Genomic DNA, 22619 nt, shown 5'->3' with positions numbered 1-22619 from the left:
ACTCAATTTTTTTTTAAACATGTCCTTTTTTTGAACAGAAATAGAATGATACAGAGTCTCACATTAAGTTCATTTAAAATCAAGAGTTTTAAATCTTCTCAGACAAAATACTCTATCAGAATAATATGAATTCATTTATTTACCCAATTCCTACTCTAAGTGAAAAAAAAAAAGACTATTCATTGATAAAATAGTATGTCCATTGATAAAAATAATATGTTAGTTCTTTAGACTTTAAAGAGATGGTAAAGTCACCCATCAGAATGGCTAAGATCAATAACTCAACTGACACCACATGCTGGCGAGGATGTGGAGAAAGAGGAACACTCCTTCATTGCTGGTGGGAATGCAAACTAGTACAACCACCTTGGAAATCTATCTGGCGCTTTCTCAGAAAAATGGGAATAGGGCTTCCTCAAGACCCAGCTATTCCACTCCTTGGGATATAACCAGAAGATGCACTACCACACAACAGGGACATATGCTCAACCATGTTCATAGCTGCCTTATTCATAATGGCCAGAACATGGAAACAGCCTACATGTCCCTCAGTAGAAGAATGGATAAAGAAACTGTGGTACATTTACACTATGGAATACTACTCAGCTATTAAAAACAAGGAATTCCCGAAATTTGTGGACAAATGGATTGAACTAGAAACGATCATAATGAGTGAGTTCACCCAGAAGCAAAAAGAGTTAAATGGTATATACTCACTTATATCAAGACACTAGTCCAAGGGGTATGTCCCCATGAAAAACTTTACCTACCAGGAAAGTGGGTCAGAGGGGAGGACATCCTATTGAGACTTTAGGTGAGAGAAGCCTGGGAGAATGAGGAAATAGAAGGATCCAGAGGGTCCTGGAAAACTACAGGCGGGTCTGGGCCCTGGGGTCCTGCTCAAACTATGGCACCAGCCAAGGAAAATATAGGCAGTAAACTTCAAACCCCTACCCAGACTAGCCGATGGACAGGACATTCTCCACCGTTAAGTGGAGAAGGAGATCTGACTTTCAAACAAACTCTGGTGCCCCATATTTGACCATGTCCCTTGGATGGGGACGCCTGGTGGTACTCAGAGGAAGGATAATAGGTCACCAAGAAGAGCATATACAGGAGGAGGAGGTCCCCCTTAGTCACAGACATAGGGGAGGGGAGTAGGGGGGGAAGCAGGAGGGAGGGAGGAATGGGAGGATACAAGGGATGGGCTAACAACTGAGATGTAATATGAATAAATTAATAAAAAAAAAGAGATGGTAAAGTGTATTTGTTATTTAAAATTATCTCCGGTATCACTGCAGGTGTGGTGGTGAATACCTGCTGTGCGGGAGGGAGAGACAGGATCATAAGGATCACCTGTCAAGTCTTGTGTATGCCACACAGATAGAGCCTGCCCCACCCACAGCTAGAATTTCCTCTGCTTTGCTCTTGTTAGCTGATTTATAGACCCTGTAGATTCTTTGTGTATATTTTAATAGAAGATGAATGATAAAACTTACTGGAAATTTTACAGTGTAAGATTTGTGTATTTTCAGTCTGTTGACCTCTAGGTTAGAGAAGACAGAAAATGGCTTTTTTTTTTTGTTTGTTCTATACAAGTTTATTAACCAGCTGGCAGATTCTCTATCCACTTTGTACATATTCATCTCATTTGACTGAACAAGATAATATATGTCACATTTATATTAGTAAGGGCTTTATAAAAGAAACCTTGGTTTTTTTGTTTTGTTTTGTTTTTTGTTTTTAGGTGCAAACGACACAGCATTTCTTTGTCCAGTGTCCTTCGTTGTCTCAGTGTTCAATGTGGTGCTTTAGTATCAGGCCAGCTGTTTAAAAGTACTTCAGCAAAGCTGATTAAAGGAATGAATGGGTCAGCATTTCAGGGGTAAAGGGTAAAGCACCACATTGAAAGTGGCATTATTAAACTACTTAGTAAGCAATTTAGAAAGAGTTTATTCAACAATATGTACATGATTCTGAAATATCTGAATTCTACAGGCCTTTTAAAAGTGATAAGTCCTTATTACTATATTTTAGGGTTTTAAAATACTTTTTATTAAATATTTTTGTTCAGTATATTCTGGTCACAGTTTTTCCCCCAATTCCCCCCAGATCCTCAGCTCCACATTCAAATCCATATTGTTTCTTTTTCTCTTTTTTTTTAGACAGAACTCATAGGTGGGTTGGTAGTTAGTTTCTCCATTGTGTCATGCAGAGTACCTTCCACTACCAGCAACACTAGTCAGTCAGTAGTGGAGAAGGCTCTAATTAGGCAACTGCGCCACTTTTTTATGTTCAGTGAGATATGTAAGTGTTGTCTTCAGGTCTTTATTATCAGTTTATTGAGAGTAGACCACAGACTTAGCACTTCCTTGAGATTTTTTTTTCTTTTTTTTTTTTTTTATTAATTTATACATATTACATCTCAGTTGTTAGCCCATCCCATGTATCCTCCCATCCCTCCCTTCCTCCCACTTCCCCCCCCTACTCCCCTCCCCTATGTCTGTGTCTGAGGGGGATCTCCTCCCCCTGAATATGCTCATACGGTATCAAGTCTCTCCTTGGTGACCTATTATCTTTCCTCTGAGTGCCACCAGGCATCTCCATCCAAGGGACATGATCAAATATGGGGCACCAGAGTTTGTGTGAGAGTTAGATCTTCTTCTCCACTCAACAGTGGAGAATGTCCATCGGCTAGTCCGGGTAGGGGTTCAAGGTTTTTACTCCTTTGATCAAACTCAACTAGATGTAACCCATTATTGGCACTGAAGGTTTCACTTGGTGACAACTTGGGCATTATCTTATTTGGTGAGTCCATTTTGCATTCTTTCATATGTGTATATATTTTAAGAAGCTTCTCAAGAAGTGGGTTTCTGTATGGTGCTTTAAATGGCTCTTAGTCTTTGTTTTCCCTCCCTTACCCATCTCATCCATTTCCTTCCCATTTAACCTTCCCATGACAGTATCTCCCATGCCTTTCCATAAGTACATAATTCTGTTTTCCTTAGAAGACACCCCACACCCAGTCCCTTACACTATACCTGACTGCTGTAGGTATATCCATTGTAATACTTCTATCTAATGCTTAATAACTAACATCCACATATAAGAGAAAACATAAAATTTGTCTTTTTGACTCTGAGTTACCTTGCTCAGCATGATTTTTTTTCTGGTTTCCTCTATTTACTTGCAAATTTTATAATTTCATTTTTAGCAGTTGAATAGTATTCCATTGTATAGATGTACAGTTAGAGTAAGACATTGTTTCCCAGGATTCTTGCTCAGTACGTTGTATGTAGGGAGGTTACTGAGTTGGGGTGGGATGAAGGACACCCACAAGATGTTTTCTAAAGGACTGAGGGTGAAAATGGAAATAAAATGGAGGGAAGAAGAATACATAGTGTGAATGCTTACTGAGTTCTAACTACTTTGGACACTGGGGGTCGCAGATAGATCTTGTTTCTAAGTATTAGCAGCTAAGACAAAGGAATAGGATTCCACTAAAAGGGGATGTTGAGAAAGTCCACAAGAAGTTGGAAAGGTGGATTTGCTAAGGTTCACTGGACTCCCCAGCAAATGGAGGTTGGTATTTATTTTAGTTATTGAAAGCATTATTCCTACTTAGCAATAATTATAATTTTAAATTGGAAAAAATATTAATTATATATGTGTATATATATAGTATCATTATACTTTGTTTTTATCCAGCCTCCCTCTTCAGATTAAATAGTTTGAAGTTGCAAATCACTAAGCACCATTACACCTGCGTGCCCATAAGCCGTTACTAAAAGGGAAAATTTCTCATTCTTTGAGTATCATTAAGGTTTAATTGTATTATCTTAAAAAATATACTATCAAATCAAATGTGTTAACATCATATGAATGACTCTTCTTTCCTTCTAGAGTTTTAGAAACACTTGTTCTTAAGCATTATCTCCCCATTTGCATTACTTTTTCACTTTTCTTTTTGTCTTAAATTATTTAACTGCTTTTTAATTTCTTTCTGTTAGTAATACTTAAATCTTTCCATAGGGAATATGTCAGATTTTGGATGTTATTTTTGTTATATCCTTAACAAGTAACAATCTATCTTTGGTTTGTTCAGTGTTTGAAAACAAGTTGTTTGAGTTTATGATCTTCCCCAAAGTGCCCTAAGATAAAAGGAGAAACAACAGATCTAGGATCATACAAAGTGCAATTTATTAAATACTTATAGAGAAGGTAGGTACTAGGTATCATCACTTGGAGTCACACAATTTGCATAAAAAGAAACTATTTGTTAGCATAAAATGACTTCCTTTAGGCTAGACTATATTGGCAGATGCATCCTAGTAGCCAGGCCCTGTTTGTAAAAACCTACGTATTACTTTTATGGTTCTGTCTGCTTATGATTTGTTTGGAAGGCATGCAGCAAAAACTAACTGTGATTACTCAGGGTTAATCACAATAGCTGTGATTTGAGGTGACTGTAGTCCTTGCAAAGCTAGGATGTGTTCATTGAGAGCCTGTTTTATGTGATATTATGTCCTGTAATGTGCAACTGTAGATGAAAACTCAGAATATATACCTCTATCAATTGCTTTATATGCCTTCATTCATAACTTGTATATAGCAGTAATTGTACAATGAACATGTATGTATAAAGTGCAGTGCGATATGTAAGAGTACCTAAGTAGACATGAGGATTTCCATAGATGGAGGAGGTTTGCTGAAGGAGATAAGAGTTGGTATGACTCTTGAAACAGGAGTAGGGATTTTCAGATTTTACAACATGATGAAAAGTATTCTAGATTCAAATATAAATAATGTGAACAGTAAAAATTGTTTTGAACATTGTCATTAAGTTACCATTTAATCAACATTTACCATAAATGTCTGACCTATCGTTCATTGCCCAGTATTTTCCAGTCAAATGCCAAATGCTCTTTTAATTCACCTTATGTTATGGCTCCATCTTGCCAATATATTGAAAATGCTTAATAAGGTTAAGAGCCTGTTTTATAGAAATCAAAGATCTAAATCTAAATCGCTTCCTCACCATTTTCTAAGTGTATGAACGCAGGTGTTTTCTGAAAAGTTTAATTTTGCTGAATTGTTTAATGAAAGTGAAATCCATAAACATATCTCTAGGGAGATGAATCTATGTATTTGTTTGTAAACATAGTGGGTCACTATCTGTGTGATTAAAAAGGTTAACTGGGAAAAAATAGCAATTTTGGAATGTTTGCTCTGATAACTGAATGAATAGTGGCTAGAAAAACTTGAGACTAACAGAGGAAGGAAAAATAATATATTAATCTGGATAACAATGCTTTAAATGAAACAGGAACACAGTTTTCCAAATTTTTAGAAAGGAAAAGACATGAATGTGAGAATTATTAGAATCAAACCTTGATAAGCCCAGGAGAACATACCAAGATGAATTTATTTTCAAATAATGAAAATTTATGGTATATTTTATTTTATGCCTCAGTTTTCAACCATTCCCAGATTTCAGGAGCATCTTCCATGTAAAGTGCTTTTCCTTGTCTTTTGACTTTGATTTGGTCACCTAAACTGATTTTAGTAATAGAACAAGCATACACTTGTTGTCTTACATAACTACCATACAAACAGAGTATACTGTGACAGTTCATTGTTCGTGAGGGAGGAGGAGACACTGAGGAGTCCTAATAGAGTGCCATCTGGGTATAGCATTACTCTAGCTAACTGGTTATTATTGTTGAGTGAATCCAAGTAAGTCCAGCCTACAGCAGGTACTTTGCAACCAGTCCAAAAGTTTAAGATAAATAATGTTGCATTTGTTTTAAGCTTTTGCATTTTATAGTGGAATGCTATCAGATACAAATGTATCTATTATGTAAAAAATGTTTCTAAGATGGGTTCAATTTTGGATTTTTTTCATGTCATAAGTAGCTATGAAAAAAGCAGGAATCATAAGCCAACAAGAAATCTGTTTACATTATTCATTTTACTGAGCAGTTTCATCATGAATAAGTCTGCAACTGTAATGTTTTTTAAGATAGGTAGAAAGAAAGAAGAACAAAAGAACCTCACACTAATTTTTCAAAAATATACTAAAAATATCCTTTTATGCCATAAAATTGACCTATTTTAAGTTTGTAATCCAATGATCTTTTCTGTTTTCAGATATGGGTAACAATATTTATAGTCTAATTTTGGATATTCCCCTTATCTTCAAATAAAATTTGTTCCCATTAAAATCACTTTTCTAGTTTTTCAGAATAGTCACTGACTTTCATCACTAAGGTTTCTTCTTTGAACTTCAGTTCTTTCTACTATTCTAAGAAAGTTAAACATTTCTATCAATAGGTTCCAAGTAGTTACCTTTTCAATCTCTTCAGTCCCAGTTCTCTCCTCCAACTGTTATTGTTGCTTTTATAATAGATTCACACACTATAAGCTCTTAACATATGTTTTTAAGCCATATACTCAAAAGGAATGGTAATTTGAAAAAAAAAACAACAACAACAAGCATTTCAGTCTGTTCCTGGGCATTCTAATCATTATGTAACCCTCTAGAGTAAGGAAATAATCTATTGTCCCGGTATTTGTTCCTAGGCCAATATGAGATTCTGATCAAACTGAGTATTGTTTTTCAGTATTTAAGGGGAAAATATATATAAAGATTCCCCATCCATTGAATTTAAGTAAAGAAACAACAGAATGTTCCAATTTTGTGTAAACTCTGTCAGCATGGAAAGTTCCATTCCCTCTACACAAACATTTTTTTAATACTTTCATCTTTGAAAACACATATAAAACTTCAAATGTATATAAAAGTAGAGATAATAATGTTAAGTCTCTCTATTAGATGCACAGCTTTAACAATTCAGAATTCTTGAACAAATTCTACGCTTCTCGAATATGCTACCAAATTACATAACCACATAGCATTGTTATACTTAAAAGTTAGCATTTTCGTGTGTGTGTGTGTGTATGTACATATTGTATGTGGGTACACATACCATAGTGTGCTCTGGAGGTCAAAGGTGACAACTTTGTGGAGTCAGTTCTGTCTTTCTATGCTTACAAGGGTCTGAAGGTAGAACTCAGTTGCTAGGCTTGCACAGGAAGGCCTTTATCTATGGAGCCATTTTGGTGACCTAATTTTTTCTTAATATCATCAGATATCCAGTAAATATTCAGTTTCCCAAGTTCCCCTGTTTTGTGTTCCTGGGTATAATGGCTTTGAATTCTAACTGGAGATGTCTTCGTTAATGTTAGGATTATAGCTGTGCTCTATCACACTATGTCCAAGGGATGTAGGAATCAAGCCCTGGGCTTCCTGCCTATTGATTAAGCCCATGGCGGTGTGGTGTGCTTGTTACTTAAGCACTGTGCTACCTGACAGAGTTCCCTGTGGTTGTAGTATTGATTTGGTGAGCATTGTTCATGTTTGACTGCTGTTTTCTTCCCTCCTCTGAAACTCTTCCTCTGTTGTTTTTTTGTTTGTTTGTTTGTTTGTTTTAAGTGCTGGTATCTAAACTTAGAGTTTTTGTGTTGCTTGGCAATTGGGATACTACTGAGCTAACCCCCAGCTTCTGTTTTGATTCTTAATTGTTTTTAAATATAGCTTGCTATGTCTTCCACACTCTGCAGTTCTTTATTTTGCTTTTTGTTGTTGTTGTTACTGTGTTTTTTTCATGTTAAAATGTATGTGTTGAAAAACAATTTTGTAGAATTTCCTTCTAATATTTGCTGCTTGTCATTATGTGTAACACCTTTCTCTGAGTCTTTTATTTGCTGTATAGTTGGTGAGATTTAGCTTTTATTTGTTCGTTTGTTTATGTCTTTTGGTTCTGAAGACATGATGATGTCTTGTCCCTAGTGACTTACCACTGTTGTTTAACAGTCTTGTTTACTCTTGTCCTTGACCTCCAGGTCTTTCTTTACTTCGGTTAAAAATCACTGTGTCCATAGAAATCTTCTAGAATTACCACTTTTTTATTTTGTTTGGTTTTGTGAGAGATGGGTCTTCCTCTGTAGTTCCAACTGTCCTGGTAGTATTTAACTCAATCTGGCCTTAAACTTCTAATGTCCTCTTGTTTCAGACGTTTAAACTACTATATCCAACGAGAATCATTCTTATCTTACTGGTTACTTTTAGTATATTTGATAGTATTTTCCTAATATTCAAGTACACTGAGCTTCGTTATTTAGATCTTTCTCTCCTGTCTACCTATCCTCATAATAGCAATTATAAATTCTAAAAATTAAATGATAAAATAAATTTAAATACTGATACAGTGCTTTGCATATATTAAATGAAACAAGTTGTGCATCTGTAATCTGAAATCTTGAAACCTGATACGCTAGAAAATCTGAAACCCTTTGAACATCAACATGATGCCTAAAGCAAAAAATTCCACATCTCTTCTTTGTAGGTATGTTTTTAAAAATTGCCCGAAGGTTCTGTGTATATGGTGTGTATAAAACACAGAGCCAGTGAGATAACTCAGCAGGTAAAGGTATCTTCCATCCAGCCTTACCACCTGAGTTAGACCCTGGAAACCACGTAGTGGAAGGATATAACTAACACCAGCTAGTTGTCCTTTGACCTCTGCATGTCCTTGGTGAAATTCACATCCATTAATAAATAAATGTAATTTAAATATTTTTAAATAAAATATTTTAAATAAAAATTAATATTTTATTTAGAATTGGGTCCCATTTCTAAGTATATGGAATATTAAAAAACCAAAAGTAGCTGCTCTGAGATACTTGTAGTCCTGCGTCCTTCAGATAAAGGAGACTTGAGTACTACTTGCCATATTAAAGCTATTATTATCACTGTGACTGCCAGTGTATAGTACTTTTATATATTGATTCCTGAGTTCTTTCTTCATCAGGAGAGTAAGTCATTTTATGACCTAAGCCCTGATGGAGAAACTGACAGTGATAACATGTTAAGACTATGGTATTTCAATGTATCTGTGCTTAATGATGCTGCCATTTTTTTTTATATATTCAGGGAATAGAAATACAAAGGTAATTTGAAATAAATTTATCTTGAATATTTCATCTTCCCACACACAATAAGTTGTTACATTACATAGTTGTATCCGTGGGTTTTCTGAATTTCTTCTGTGCACTGAGTATTTACTGTTTGTTTCCATTCTCCTTCCTATGAGTACAAGTTTTTTAGCAACTTGGTTTTATAGTTATGCTGTCACTGCATTGGTATACTATACATTTGTGTAGTGTTATTGTCATTCAGGTTTCTTTTATTCTTTGTTATGCAAAGAGATTTTTCTCAGTAGACAGACCTTGCTGTACTGAAACTATGCAGACTCAAAGATCCACCTACCTCTGTTTCCTGAGTACTGGTATTAAAGCATTATGCCACAATTCCTGGCTTGTCTTTTGCATTTTAATCTTAGTGGGAACAATAAAACACTCTCTCTCTCTCTCTCTTTCTCTCTCTCTCTCTCTCTCTCTCTCTCACAATAGTTCTTAACATACTTGCTTTTTTCCCTTTTTCCTTTAAAATAATTTTTTTTAGCAATTCCATCCATTGTGTGTGTGTGTGTGTGTGTGTGTGTGTGTGTGTGTGTGTCTGTGTTTGCTTTTATTTATCCCTATCCAATACTCTTTGTAATTTACTTCCTTTCTTTCTCAGCTCCCTTCTTCCCTAAACTATGCTATTATAGAAAATCAGAATTTTCTTCCAGGAGCAAATAACAGTCAGTAGCTCCTTCAGAAGAAATGGAGTTTCCTGAGCACTTTTTTTTCCACAACAGATTGTTGCAGGGGCCAGTTGTGTGCAGTGTATGTTCCAGACTGCAACAGCCTTGTGACATACCGTTGGCCTCACCTTCTTAATGGTCAAAACCATTCTCTTTGGTTTGAAGTTCTTAAATGGAAAGTTACCTTCCTACATCACATCTTTGTTGCTGTTTTGTTTTTTTTCGGAGACAGGGTTTCTCTGTGTAGCTTTGGCTGTCCTGGGCTCACTTTGTAGTCCAGGCTGGCCTCAAACTCAAAGAGATCCATCTGCTTCTGCCTCCCTGAGTGTTGGGATTACAGGTGTGCACGCCACTCCTAGATCATATATCTTTTAAGGAGCATATTATGGTACCTAAGGTACTGTTAACATTAATCATGAGAAAAATGAATTGTTTCTGTGAATAGGTTTGAAGTGATCATAGCAGTGCAATGTTTTTCTTCCATTATCCATCATTTTTACGATAGCATCTTTGAAATATTTTAATAACGAATTAGAATTCTTTTTTGTCATCTATCTCATTCATGTAAGTTGTTGCATGTGTTGATTTTAATTAACTACTTTAACTGTTAAGATTTCTTTTTTAAAAACTAAAATATCCATTTTTATAATGACAATGTCTTTAAAACTTTCTATTTTGAAAAATTTAGCCTTAAATATTAGGGCTCAAACTATTGGCAACTCTCTATTTTCTCTTTCCTTTTGATAGTGTTAGATTCATCTCTAAGACTCTGTGCTTAAAAAAATTAAGTAAAATTAATATTAGTTCATTAATTGTGACAATTATACCACACAGATACAGGATGATAATTATAAGGAAAACAAAGAAATGGAGCTTAAAGCAGGATATTTTAACTTCACTTTGTATTCAATTTTTAGAAACCTTAAACAATTCCAAGAAATCAAGTTTATTAATTAAATAAATAAAAACAGTTTTGCTCTTGGTTCTTAATATATGTTGTAACAGACTCTAGCAATAAACATGGCAGCTTCAGCATTATTAAAACCATCAATAATGGAAGTTTAATTCAGAATAAGAATCCAATGTAATGTTTCTATTTTGGTAGTTATTTGTTGCCTGTCTCTTCTAAGCTATTAAATAGGAAAATGAAACAAACATGTTTCCCCCATGGCTACTGAGGTGGGTCCTGGGGAATTCCTGTTGGCACCTAATGCTGATAGCATATATCATTCATGTGCTTTACACTGTTGTTGGTATTAAGAAAGTTTTTCTCCTCATTTCAGGTTGGGTGGGACTATATCAGCATACAAGATAGTACCAGATGAAATAGAAGAAATCAAGGTATAGTATGAAATTTTCACACCTACAAAGGCTTAGCATTTTATTTGGGAAATGTGGGAAAAATTGTTACTTCTTAAATATCATTGAATCTTTCGGTATGGTAAGACACATTAAATTCCTAGTTATTTTACTAAAGTTAAAAGTGCATGCATATAACGGAATCACCATCAAATTATATATACTGTTTGCAATAGAGTTCTGGGAAAAATTAAGTAAAATATAGAAGAAACCTTTGCTATATGATTTGTTGAATATAGAAGATAGTATTGTGGGTAAGCATAGTGTACATGAATACGTAATGTTCTTCTCCTTGTAAGTCTTTACCCATTATAAGTAATACCAGTCTTGTAGTTGATAATTTCCTTGTTCTTTTTAAAACATAAATAACTATTTCCAAAAAACTGTATTTTAATGAATCAAGATGTATCCTTTTTTTAAAAAAAATAGAGCAATACAATTTCTTTGTTTATTAAATCATGTATTAATAAGTTGCCTTTGTTCAAAAGCAGTGTACTTTATCTTGATACTTGTACTTATCGATTTAATAATGAAATCTTACAGTGGTAGCAGTATTCAGTGGTAAGCAATGGTGGATTAGTTGTTCACAGTTATATATAAAGATCTCAAATTGTAGTGCTAAATCTGATTGAACTTTTTAATATCAAATTTTATAATTGAAATTGTTGTAATTAATCCTTTTATTTGCTTATTAAGTTTATATCATTTATTCCTGTTACTCATTATCATGTGAAAATCTTAATTCCAGTATACTTCATCTTTTAATGTATGATCCCTTCAGAAATTAATGCCGTATATTTGTTTTATCATTAAAAAAGATAAGCGTTTCTAAAGTGTCAGAATTCACTGGATAAGTCAGCCTAGAATCCAGCAGAGAGAATAAGCCTATGGATTTGTAATCATAAAGCAGTTAGTTGAGATCATGCTAGCAAATAGAATGAACATGAGAAGTTATATCAGACAATAGCATTAAGTGAACAAAAAATATCACCTAGAGCAGGTACACACTAGAAACATTTACATAAAAGCTAAAACAAATGAGAAATCTTGTGAAAGTTAAAACGTTGCACAAAGGATCTATCAGAAATTATATTTTAAAAGGTACAAATATTAAAGAAGCATAACTGGAAACGGGAGCAGACATAGGATCTGGAAGCAGCTGAGTTCTCAGTCATGGATCAGCCCTTTGTGTTGTATATGTTGTGTACTTTGACAGAAGCCGAAGCTGCGCAAACCTAAGGTCTAGTTCTCACCTTCATGTTCAGCTTCGTTTTCTTCCCCACCAATGTCACCTTGTGTAAAATTTAATCTGCAGCCCTGGTGTCTGTTTTTACATAGAGGTTTTCTCTTATATTCCTGCCACTGTGCTAGTCTATTTCATAACAGTACAAGTTAAAGGTTTCTTTGCAAGTTAACATTACTCTCTTAGAATAAAATTCCATTCTATAAATAAAATATGGAAGACCTGTTTATCCTTGAAGAAGTGTAGCTTAGTTTGGTAACCTGTCTTTCACAGATTCTCCCTGCTTCTTACTGTGCCTTTGTTTTCACCTAGTGCTAGCCCTTTTCTCCTGGCCTGCTACTAATCAGCAAACAGTAAAAATGCTCTGCTCCATACCTGAAGGTGTTTAATGAATACAGTCTACTTATTTTTTACTTTTCACTTTCCCCTTCTCTGTCAGTCTTTCTTGTGCTTTTCTTTTCAGCTTCCTGATGTCTTTTTCTGATGAAAGAAAGGCATTGCCTCTTCTTCACTGTTACCAACTGTCTAAGAAGCAAAAGCCTTTACATTAAGATGTAAACTGTCTATTTATTTTATACTGAGAAATGACTTTTGTTCTAATGATTTATTCTTTTACTTCCAAATTGAGTATTTAAACTAATTTGAGTTGAAAAGCAAACAAAAGAAAAAATAAAATTTAGAAAGCATTATCTAAGCCCTATAAATGGAAAAGTATGTATAGTCCGTATTATATTAGAAACATTTCTCATTTCATTTCATACATGTATTGTCTTTATAATTTTTTACATTTTTGATTTGTTCATATTCAGAAATTCAAAATATTTTAATACGTGTATAAATTATCAGTTACACAGATATGAAATAAATATCCTCATAGTCCAGGAAAAAAGCAAACTGTAGAAAAGAATGAGATGGTGCATTTTTCAAGTACTGGAAGGAAGAGCTCTCATTCACAGACACTGTGTGTCTGATTATGCTGTAGGAATGAATATGGAGTATAGATACAGCCAAACAAAAGAAAATAAAGATCTTGTCATGACAAAGCTTATCCTGAAAGAATAGCTACATGCATTCTCCCAAGAAAAGGAGATAACAACAGAAGGGTAAAGTAGACTGTCTCGTGGATCTTTTAAAAATCATGTGTGAAGGCTGAAACAAATGTAAGCTCGTATGATTTGATACTCCTTATAAGTTGAATAAATATATATATCACATTTGCATTTAAAACATAGAAATATGAAGTTACCTAAATAGAGATAATATTTCTACATATCATTCAAAATACTACATTGTCAATATGGTATACTGAAACTTACATTTGTATATAGCAGTATCCAGAGAACCCACTAAGAAAAATATGCAAGGTAACATGCTCAAAGTATTACAGATAAAGATGGGCATCTGATAAGGGCTTAAGTGAACAATCAAGAAATAGCAAACAAATGGAAAATTTATAACACAACAGCAATTTTAAGCCCTAAATATCAATTACTTCATATAAAGAATACTTTAATATGACAATTAAAAGTTGTAGTTTGATAAAATGAATATTTTAATAGCCCTACTAATGTCATTCTCAAGAAAATCACTTTTGAATCAGTTATATAGGTTGAAACTGAAAAGCTTGGAAAATTGTATACTAGGTGAACAATTATTTAAGCAAAGTCAATACAGATTAATTATATGGACATCTACCCAATTAGATTTCAAACAAAATACTACTGAAATAAAAAAAAAATGACATTCCACTATGCAGAAGTCTCAATCCACTCTAAAATAAGTCATTTGATATATGTATTAAAACTGACATGTAAATTATTGTCATAAAAATTAAGCAATGTACTTTCTTCTTAAACATTCACAAGTATTTCCCAAGAAAGACTATATCTTGTATGATAAAACAAATCACAGTCACATGTATAGTTAAGATCTAGGATAGCCTGTCCTTCATCAAAAGTACCTTTCTTCAAAAATTTAAAAAAAAATCAAAAGAAAAAAGAAATCCTAATCTCCAGATCATTGCATTAGACACTTTAACAAAAATGTTAAGATAATTGTCATCTATTTTTTATCTTCTTTCCAAATTAAGGAATTTATTGTTCTGATTTTTACTACTCCAGTTAAATATCCAATTAAACCACTTTATAAAAGAGACTTAGCTGGCAGTTCATTGATTGGGAGACATTGCACCTTTATCAGCCTGAGTTTTTCAAGAACACCATAATGGATGGCAATGCAACACCATGAGCCTCTTAAGAGAAAGCAATCTTGTGTCAAAATAAGAATTCAAAAGATAATTCAAGAGTGGCTATGCTCTTTTAACTTATTCTCATGAAAAAAAAATCAGTATTTCCCAATAACCACTTAAACAAGTGACATAAAGACTCTTCTACTGAACACAAATTATGTATTTATAATATATAATATGGATATATATATATTGATCATATTCTTCCCAGAGCTTTCCCACCTCTCATATGCACCCAGTTTTATATACTATCAACCTACCCTCACTCTCTCAAACAATAAATATAAAAATTAATAAAACAAAAAGTACATGCGCAAATACACATACGTAGTCATCAAGTCTTAATCATTTTAGCCCAAAACACCTAGGCTTAGGGCCTACTTTGGAATGTGGTTGGTATACCAAGAACACTCTATTGACAAAAGCTGATTATTTTCCTTTCCCAGCAGATACTGATTTAAAGTAGCTTCTTGTTTATGGGTGGATTCGTGTGCTTTTATTCTTCCCTATGATACAACTTTTTCTGGCTTAACTTATATAGGTCTTATGTGTGCTATCATAGTCTCTTTGAGTTGATCTGATTATTTCCCTGTTTCCTTGGCATCATACACTCTCTAGCTTATACATCGTTTCCACCTGTTCTTCTGCATAGATCCCTGAGCATTGAGGGGAGGAGTTTGGTAAAGCCATTCATTTGTGGTTGAGTACTCTAAAGTCTCTCATTCTCAGCACAATGTCCAGTTGTACATCTCTGTGTTTATCACCATCCCAAGTACTGTACCAAGAAGCTTCTCTAATATGGATTAAGTGATGCAATGATCTTAATTTTAGCAGTGTGTCATTTAGGGATCATTTTGTGGCTATGTTTCTTTGCTTCCAGCTTATGAACACACTCATAATATCAAAGAGATATGAAGAAAAAATGTTTCTCACTTCATTTTTTATAAAGTTGGCATATTCCTAATACATAAACTGGAAGAACAAAGTTGAAACAAAGAATGTTGCAGAACAGTACTTACTATCTCTGATCAACTTAAAATTCTTAATAGAAGATTACTAATTAAATCTAACAGTATATGAAAATGTTTATACAAGATGACCAGTTAAGAGTTTAAATACACTAAATGAGCTTTAGCAAAACAATAACTAAATAATCTGTCATATGAATAGGCTAACACTGGCAAAATTTAGTTACAGAATTTTTAAGAAAAGTATTTGACATAATCCCAAACCCTGTCATGATTAAAGTTCTCATTAAGGTAGTACTAGACATGACTTTCTTCAACTATTAAGAGAGTACAGAGAGAAAAGAGGAAGAAGAGACAAACCAGAAAGCTCTAGGTAGGATATTTGATAGGCGAGTGGCTATATGCTGGGATAGAAGGGATGATTTTTTTTTTATTCCCTATATGTGGGAATATAACAAACATTTTGGTTCTCACTATCTTCATTTAGTTTAATACTACAAACTCTAAATAGCATAATAAGGCAAGAAAAACAATTTAATGGCTGATATATTAGAAATTACTATGAGCATATAGAGGAGGAGGTAATCCCCCTCAGGAACAGTCATAGGGGAGGGGAATAAGGGGAAATTGGGAGGGAGGGAAGAATGGGAGGATACAAGGGATGGGATAACCATTGAGATGTAACAAGAATAAATTAATAAAGGAGGAAAAAAAATAAAAAAATAAAATAAAATTCTGATGATATAAAAAAAAAGCAGTTCTAACTTGCATATTAATATATGAAATATAAGACCAGAGGGAAAAAAAGAAACTTTTATTCACTTCCAACAACAAATGTTGAAATCTGATGTTTAAAACAACACAATCTACAATTTTTCCAGAGAAAATAAGATGGCTAGGTGTTTACTTAAGATTACACATGCTGGTATTAATGTGAGGAAGATCCGAGATGGGGCCACCGGTAACACACTGTGTCTGATCAGCCATACAGCTGTGATTGCACAGCACCCAAAGGACAGAGCTCTAGGCTCTAAAACACCAGCAATTGTCTTTCTCAGATAAAAGGATACCACACGGAGCAGGACATAAGCGGTTCTGACCCCACTTTACCTGACTAATCCAGGGATAGTTTCCTGGGTCCCACAGGCACAGGGTCTCGGCATGTAGCCACTCACTTCTGCTTTGCTCTTAATGGCCAGTGAAAGGCACCAGAAACTATCATTCAAAGCCATAGACAGCCAGATGGCTAAAGGACAGCGTGAAAACACAAACAACAAAAGCCAAAGCCATATGGCATCTCCAAAACTCAGTTATACCAAAACATTTAGCCTTGGACTAACATAACTGAAACACAAGAAAATAACCCCACATCTCTTCTTATGAAGGTGCTAATGCTTGAAATGAATAAAATCCATAAAGAACTACAAGAAGATACAGAGTCAAACAGATCGGAGCCCTTAGTGAAGCCATTAGAAAAGTAGATATAGAGGAAATGAATAAATCACTTGAAGAAAATCAGGAAAACCCAAACAATCAAGTGAAAGAAATCAATAAACCAATTTAAGATCTGAAGGTGGAAATGGAAACAATAAAAACAAAACAAAAAGCACAAACTGAGGAAATCCTGGAAAGAGAGAACTTAGGAAAATAGAAACTACAGAGGTGAGCATCACCGACAGAGTACAAGAGATGGGGGAAAGAATCTCTGCTGTAGAAGATACAATGCACGAATTTGATGTAACCATCAAAGAAAATGTCAAATTTGAAAAATTTCTGAAATACAATAGCCAAGAAACCAAGGACACCATGAACAGACGAAAGCTAAGAATAATAGGAATTGAGGAAAGAAAAGAAGTCCAGCTCCAAGGCCTAGAAAATACCAGGGAAGGAACATTGCCAAACTCATTTTATGAGGGCACGGTCACCTTGATACCTAAACCACAAAAAGATCCAACAAAGAAAGAGAATTTCAGACCAGTTTTCCTAATGAACATTGATGCAAAAATGCTCAATAAAATACTGGCAATCTGAATCCAAGAACACATCAAAATTATCTTTTACCATGACCAAGTAGGCCATATCCCAGCATGCATGGATAGTTCAATATATGGAAATCCATTAATGTAATCCACCATATAAACAAACTTAATGGGGAAAAAAACCCCACACGATCATTTGACAAAATCCAACACCATTTTATTTAAAGTCTTGGAGAGATCATGGAAAACTGACACATACCTAAACATAAAAAATGCTATACACCTAAAGCCAATAGCCAACTTCAAATTAAATGGAGAGAAACTCAAATTCCACCAAAGTAAGGAACTAGCCAAGGCTGCGCACTCTCTCCATATCTCTTATTTATACAGGGTGACAAATATGGATGTAATCACATTAGTCTACATGCAGCCATCCATTTAGACCAGCGCCATTTGTGGAAACTCTATCTCTGATCTCCAGCTGTATTATAGAGCAACAGGAATAAAAATTGCATAATTCTGGCATAGAAATAGGCTGGTTAATCAACGGAATCGAATCAAAGACCCCAACATAAACCCACACACCTTTAGACACATAAATTTTGGCAAAGCAGCCAAAACCATACAATGGAAAAAAGATAGTTTCTTCCACAATGCATGTAGACTAATGCGATTACATCCATATTTGCCACCCTGTAAAAATAAAATCCCAAGTGGATTAAAGACCTCAACATAAAACCGTACAAGCTAAATCATGTTAGAAGAAAAAATGGGGGAAAGCATTGAATTCATTGGCCAGGAAACTACTTCCTGAAGAGAACACATTTAGCTTGGTCTCTATGACCAAAAGTTAATAAAGGAGACCTCATGAAACTGGAAAAGTCTTGAAAAGCCAAGGACCCTGTCAACAGAACAAAAGGACAGCCTATAGAAGTGAAAAGATCTTCACTAACCCTACATCCAACAGAGGGCTAATATCCAAAATATATAAAGAGCTCAAGAAACTAAACGCCTATAAACCAAATAATCCAATTAAAAATGAGGTACAGAGAGCTAAACAGAGAATTCTCAACTGAGAAATATCAAATGGGCAAAAAGCACCTGAAGAAAAATGTTCAACGTCCTTAGTTATCAGGGAAATGCAAATCAAAGGGACTGAGATTCCATCGTACACCTGTCAGAATGGCTAAAATAAAAAAACTGAAGTAACAGCACAAGCTGGTTAGGATGTGGAGAAAGTGGAACACTCTTCCTTTGCTGGTGGCAATGCAAACTTCTGCAACTACTTTGGAAGTCAATATGGCAATTTCTCAAAAAACTGAGAATAGGTTTTCCTCAAGACCCAGCTATACAACTCCTGGGCATATACCCAAAAGATGCTCCACGATACAGTAAGGACATTTGCTCAGCTATGTTCACAGCTGCTTTCTTCATCGTAGCTAGAATCTGGATACTATCTATGTATCTTTTAACTGGAGAATGGACAAAAAAATTATGGTACATTTATACAATGGGATACTACTCAGCTATTAAAAACAAGGAAATCTTGAAATTTGAAGGCCAGTGGATGAACTAGATATCATTCTGATTGAGGTACCCCATACCCAGAAAAAAAACACATTATACGTACTGACTTATAAGTGGATATTAGCTCAACACAGATGTCTTCTGACAGACTCCAGCCAGCAGAGGATGAAAACAGATGCCAAGACTTATAGCCAAAATCTGGCCATGGCACTGACAGTCATATGGGAAAGTGGTTGTATATAAAGACTCAGAGGGGACAAGTGCTCTACAAGAAGATCGTCAGCGCCAACCAATCTGGACCCAGGGATGCCTCCAGAAACTTAGGCACCAACCAGAAACTGTGCTTGCAGAGAGCCTACCTGGACTGCCTGTTCAGATGAAGCTGTTGGACAGTTCATTCTCTGCATGGATCCCCTAGTAAAAGCAGCAGGAACTGTGTCTGACAAGGGTTCTGTTGTCTGGAATTTGATTACTTCCTCCTTGGTGGGTTAGCCTTGTGAGGTCACAGAGGTAGAGGATGCAGGCTATCCCAATGAGACCTGATAGGCTGATGTCAGGTGGTAGGAGAGGAGGGCTTCCCAGTCAGAGCACTAGGCAAGGGTCATAGGGGGATAGTGAGGAAGGTTGGGAACAGGATATGAGTAAATAACAATCAGGATGTAATGTGAGTAAATTATGAAAACAAATGAAAATTTATTTTAAAAAATCATTACACATGCTGAAAATGACAAAATACATAACATATAAAGAAATGGAGTGATACTAGGTTCAAGTGTGATGATTTAGTCATTAAACAGCATTTGCTGTTCTTGAAGATGACCTAGCACCCACATGATGGCTCACAAACATTTATAACTCCTGTACCAGGGAATCTGATGTCTTTTTCTGGCATTGATGTACAGAAGGATAGCACATCACACACGGCCACAAATATAGGGAAAACATTCACATAAAATAAAAACAAATACATACTAAAAAATGGAAAATATTCCACATCTATAAATGGAAAGATTCACCATAGTAATGTTAATTTTCCAAATATTAACCTATAATTCTCATACCTTTCCTTTTGTGTTTTTAATAAGGTTTTAAAATATGTGAATTTGTTGTAAAATTATATATAAAAGTTAGAACCTTTGGAAAAATGGATTGAGCCAACTAATATTACCTAATGATGTATATTGTGTAAGCACAGTATTCACAAATTATAAAATTAAACAGAAAAACTTGACACATGAATCAAAGAACAGAATAGAGAACCCACAGAGACATATTATGTTTAATTTATTTTTAGTAAACTTCATATTTAATATACTGTGACAACATTTTATTTATGTGGGGTCTACTGGAACAAAACTAGAAGCACTATACTTAATCTATAAACTAAAACTGAAAACTATGATCTTATAAATTGATGCATCAAATTCAGTGAAGTGTTTTGCAGCCTGGAAAATGGCTTAGCACTTCAAGAGGTTTTGCTGCTATTACAGAGGACTTCAATCAATTCCCACCCTGTATCTTTTGGCCTAATACTACTATAACTCCACTCTAGGTTTTTTTCTCTTCTGGCCTCCATAGGCACACATCGCTCTCTTCCTCCCCACTCTCCCTTTCTCTTCCGCCCCCCTCTCTCTCACACACACACTGCACATGAACTCAAACAAGAATAAAATAGAGCTTTGTGTAAAATATGATTTTAATAATAAGTGATGCTTGCATGAAATTAGGTAACCATGAAAAGGAAAAATCATGTGCAGGTGCCAGGAGGGCAATAGGATACATATTACATAAAAATGAACATGAAGCTACTGGAGGGAGAAGGATGCAAGGGGTCAGAGGGGTTAGACAGCAGATTTAGGGAAGAGAAACAACATAGGTAGTTAATGCTTGAAAATACTATAATGAAACATAACACTTTGCATGATAATTTTAAAAAATTCTTAAAAATTCAAAAGATTGGGAAAATTATTGGGGTCATTGACTAACCCTAGCCTGGAAAACATAAAATAAAACCTTTATCCTGACTTTAAACATTACAATAAAATGAACTCAAAATATACAATTGATTTAAATATGTACCTATAAAAATGTCAATACAGAAAAGAACCTTAACACTTGAATTAATTAATTCCTCCTCCTGCTCCTGCTCCTGCTCCTCCTCCTCCTCCTCCTCCTCCTGCTCCTCCTCCTCCTCCTCCTCCTCCTCCTCCTCCTCCTCTTCTTCTTCTTCTTCTTCTTCTTCTTCTTCTTCTTCTTTTTCTGAGACAGAGTTTCTCTGCATAGCCTTGACTGCCCTGGACTTACTTTATAGACCAGGCTTCTTTCAAACTCAGAGAGATCCATCTGCCTCTGCTTTCCAGAGTGCTAGGATCACAGGTTGTGCCTCCACACCAAGCATAACTTAATTCTTGAACTGTTTCAGTTACAGTTGGTAGGTAAATATTTCATGGTTGAATAATGATCCTGAAAATATTCAATTATCAGTATAAGGAGAAAATTATATTTTATCAAGTAATATAATTTCTATATTAACTATTGTAAATAGAAAAACTCAGAATTTTAAGTCAGGAAGATCATCTTATAGTATAAGAAAAAGCTCTAAAATTTTTTATCTTATGAAATTTTTTATGGGGATAGTAAATTTTTGAAAATAATAGCTAGAATAAGAGTTCTATTAACTGTGTCCTGTTAAATAGCTTCACTAACAATCCAATTCTTTCATGTGAAATTCATATAGTGGGTTTAATTCACATGATTTTTGGCAGAGATGCTAATTTTAATCAAATTCTATGTTGCTTAATTTATCTATAATTATTTTTGCAAGTAATGCCTGCTGTAAACTGGAGTTTATAACTTTCATATTCTTACTATAAAGACAGGTTGTGCTACTCAGAGAGCTACTGCAATGACCAATTTTTACTTAAACATTATATTAACATTTTTATTTTAATAGTATTCATACTTTTTTCATTTAAACTTTTGTACATTTGTGTGTTACTTTTCTGTAGTGGCAAATCAAAGATATAATTTTAGGATTTTATCTAGTTGCCCAGCATCATTTTTCAGTTTCATCTTCATTTTCCCACTAAAGGAAGAGCTACCTCAGACCCTCTTCCATTTCTGTTTCTTAGACCAGATGATAAAATGAGTGTCTTTGTCATGACTTATATATTTATTTTTTCAATAAAAATTTAAAATCTTGGCTAATTTGACATACTTAGCTCATTGAAGTCTATGGTTTCTTTGTGCTATTTTGCTGTGAACTATGAATGAAGTGAAGCAAAACTCACTTTTTAAAAATATATTTTATTAATTTATTCATATTACATTTCAACTGTTATCCCATCTCTGTATCCTCCCATTCCTCCCTCCCTCCCATTTCCCCCTTACTTTCCTCCCCCATGACTGTGACTGAGGGGGACCTCCTCCCCCTGTATATGCTCATAGGGTATCAAGTCTCTTCTTGGTAGCCTGCTGTCCTGAGTGCCACCAGGTCTCCTCATCCAGGGGACATGGTCAAATATGGGGCACCAGAGTTCATGTGAAAGTCAGTCCCCACTCTCCACTCAACTGTGAAGAATATCC

General features: G+C 34.7%; 1 protein-coding gene and 1 long non-coding RNA gene across 21 annotated transcripts in view; one reads left to right on the top strand and one right to left on the bottom strand.

Annotated features, from left to right (window-relative positions):
• The window catches only part of LOC311603759, an 84048-nt gene extending 64363 nt beyond the window's left edge, over nt 1-19685 (bottom strand). For all 3 annotated transcript variants that reach the window (XR_014781235.1, XR_014781236.1, XR_014781237.1), the window contains exon 1: nt 19394-19685. This is a non-coding gene — a long non-coding RNA (uncharacterized lncRNA). The remainder of the gene's footprint in view (nt 1-19393) is intronic.
• GPHN (gephyrin) overlaps nt 1-22619 on the top strand; it is a 391499-nt gene that overhangs the window by 114238 nt on the left and 254642 nt on the right. For all 18 annotated transcript variants that reach the window (XM_084792850.1, XM_084792848.1, XM_084792845.1 and 15 more), the window contains exon 3: nt 10994-11051. In XM_084792850.1, the coding sequence (XP_084648976.1) occupies nt 10994-11051 (58 nt within the window). The remainder of the gene's footprint in view (nt 1-10993; nt 11052-22619) is intronic.

Source organism: Acomys minous (genome assembly GCF_964271855.1).
Source record: "Acomys minous genome assembly, chromosome: 8".
NCBI classification, from domain to species: Eukaryota; Metazoa; Chordata; class Mammalia; order Rodentia; family Muridae; genus Acomys; species Acomys minous.
Note: the sequence above shows the minus strand (reverse complement) of the source record. Positions and strands in the feature narration are given on the sequence as shown.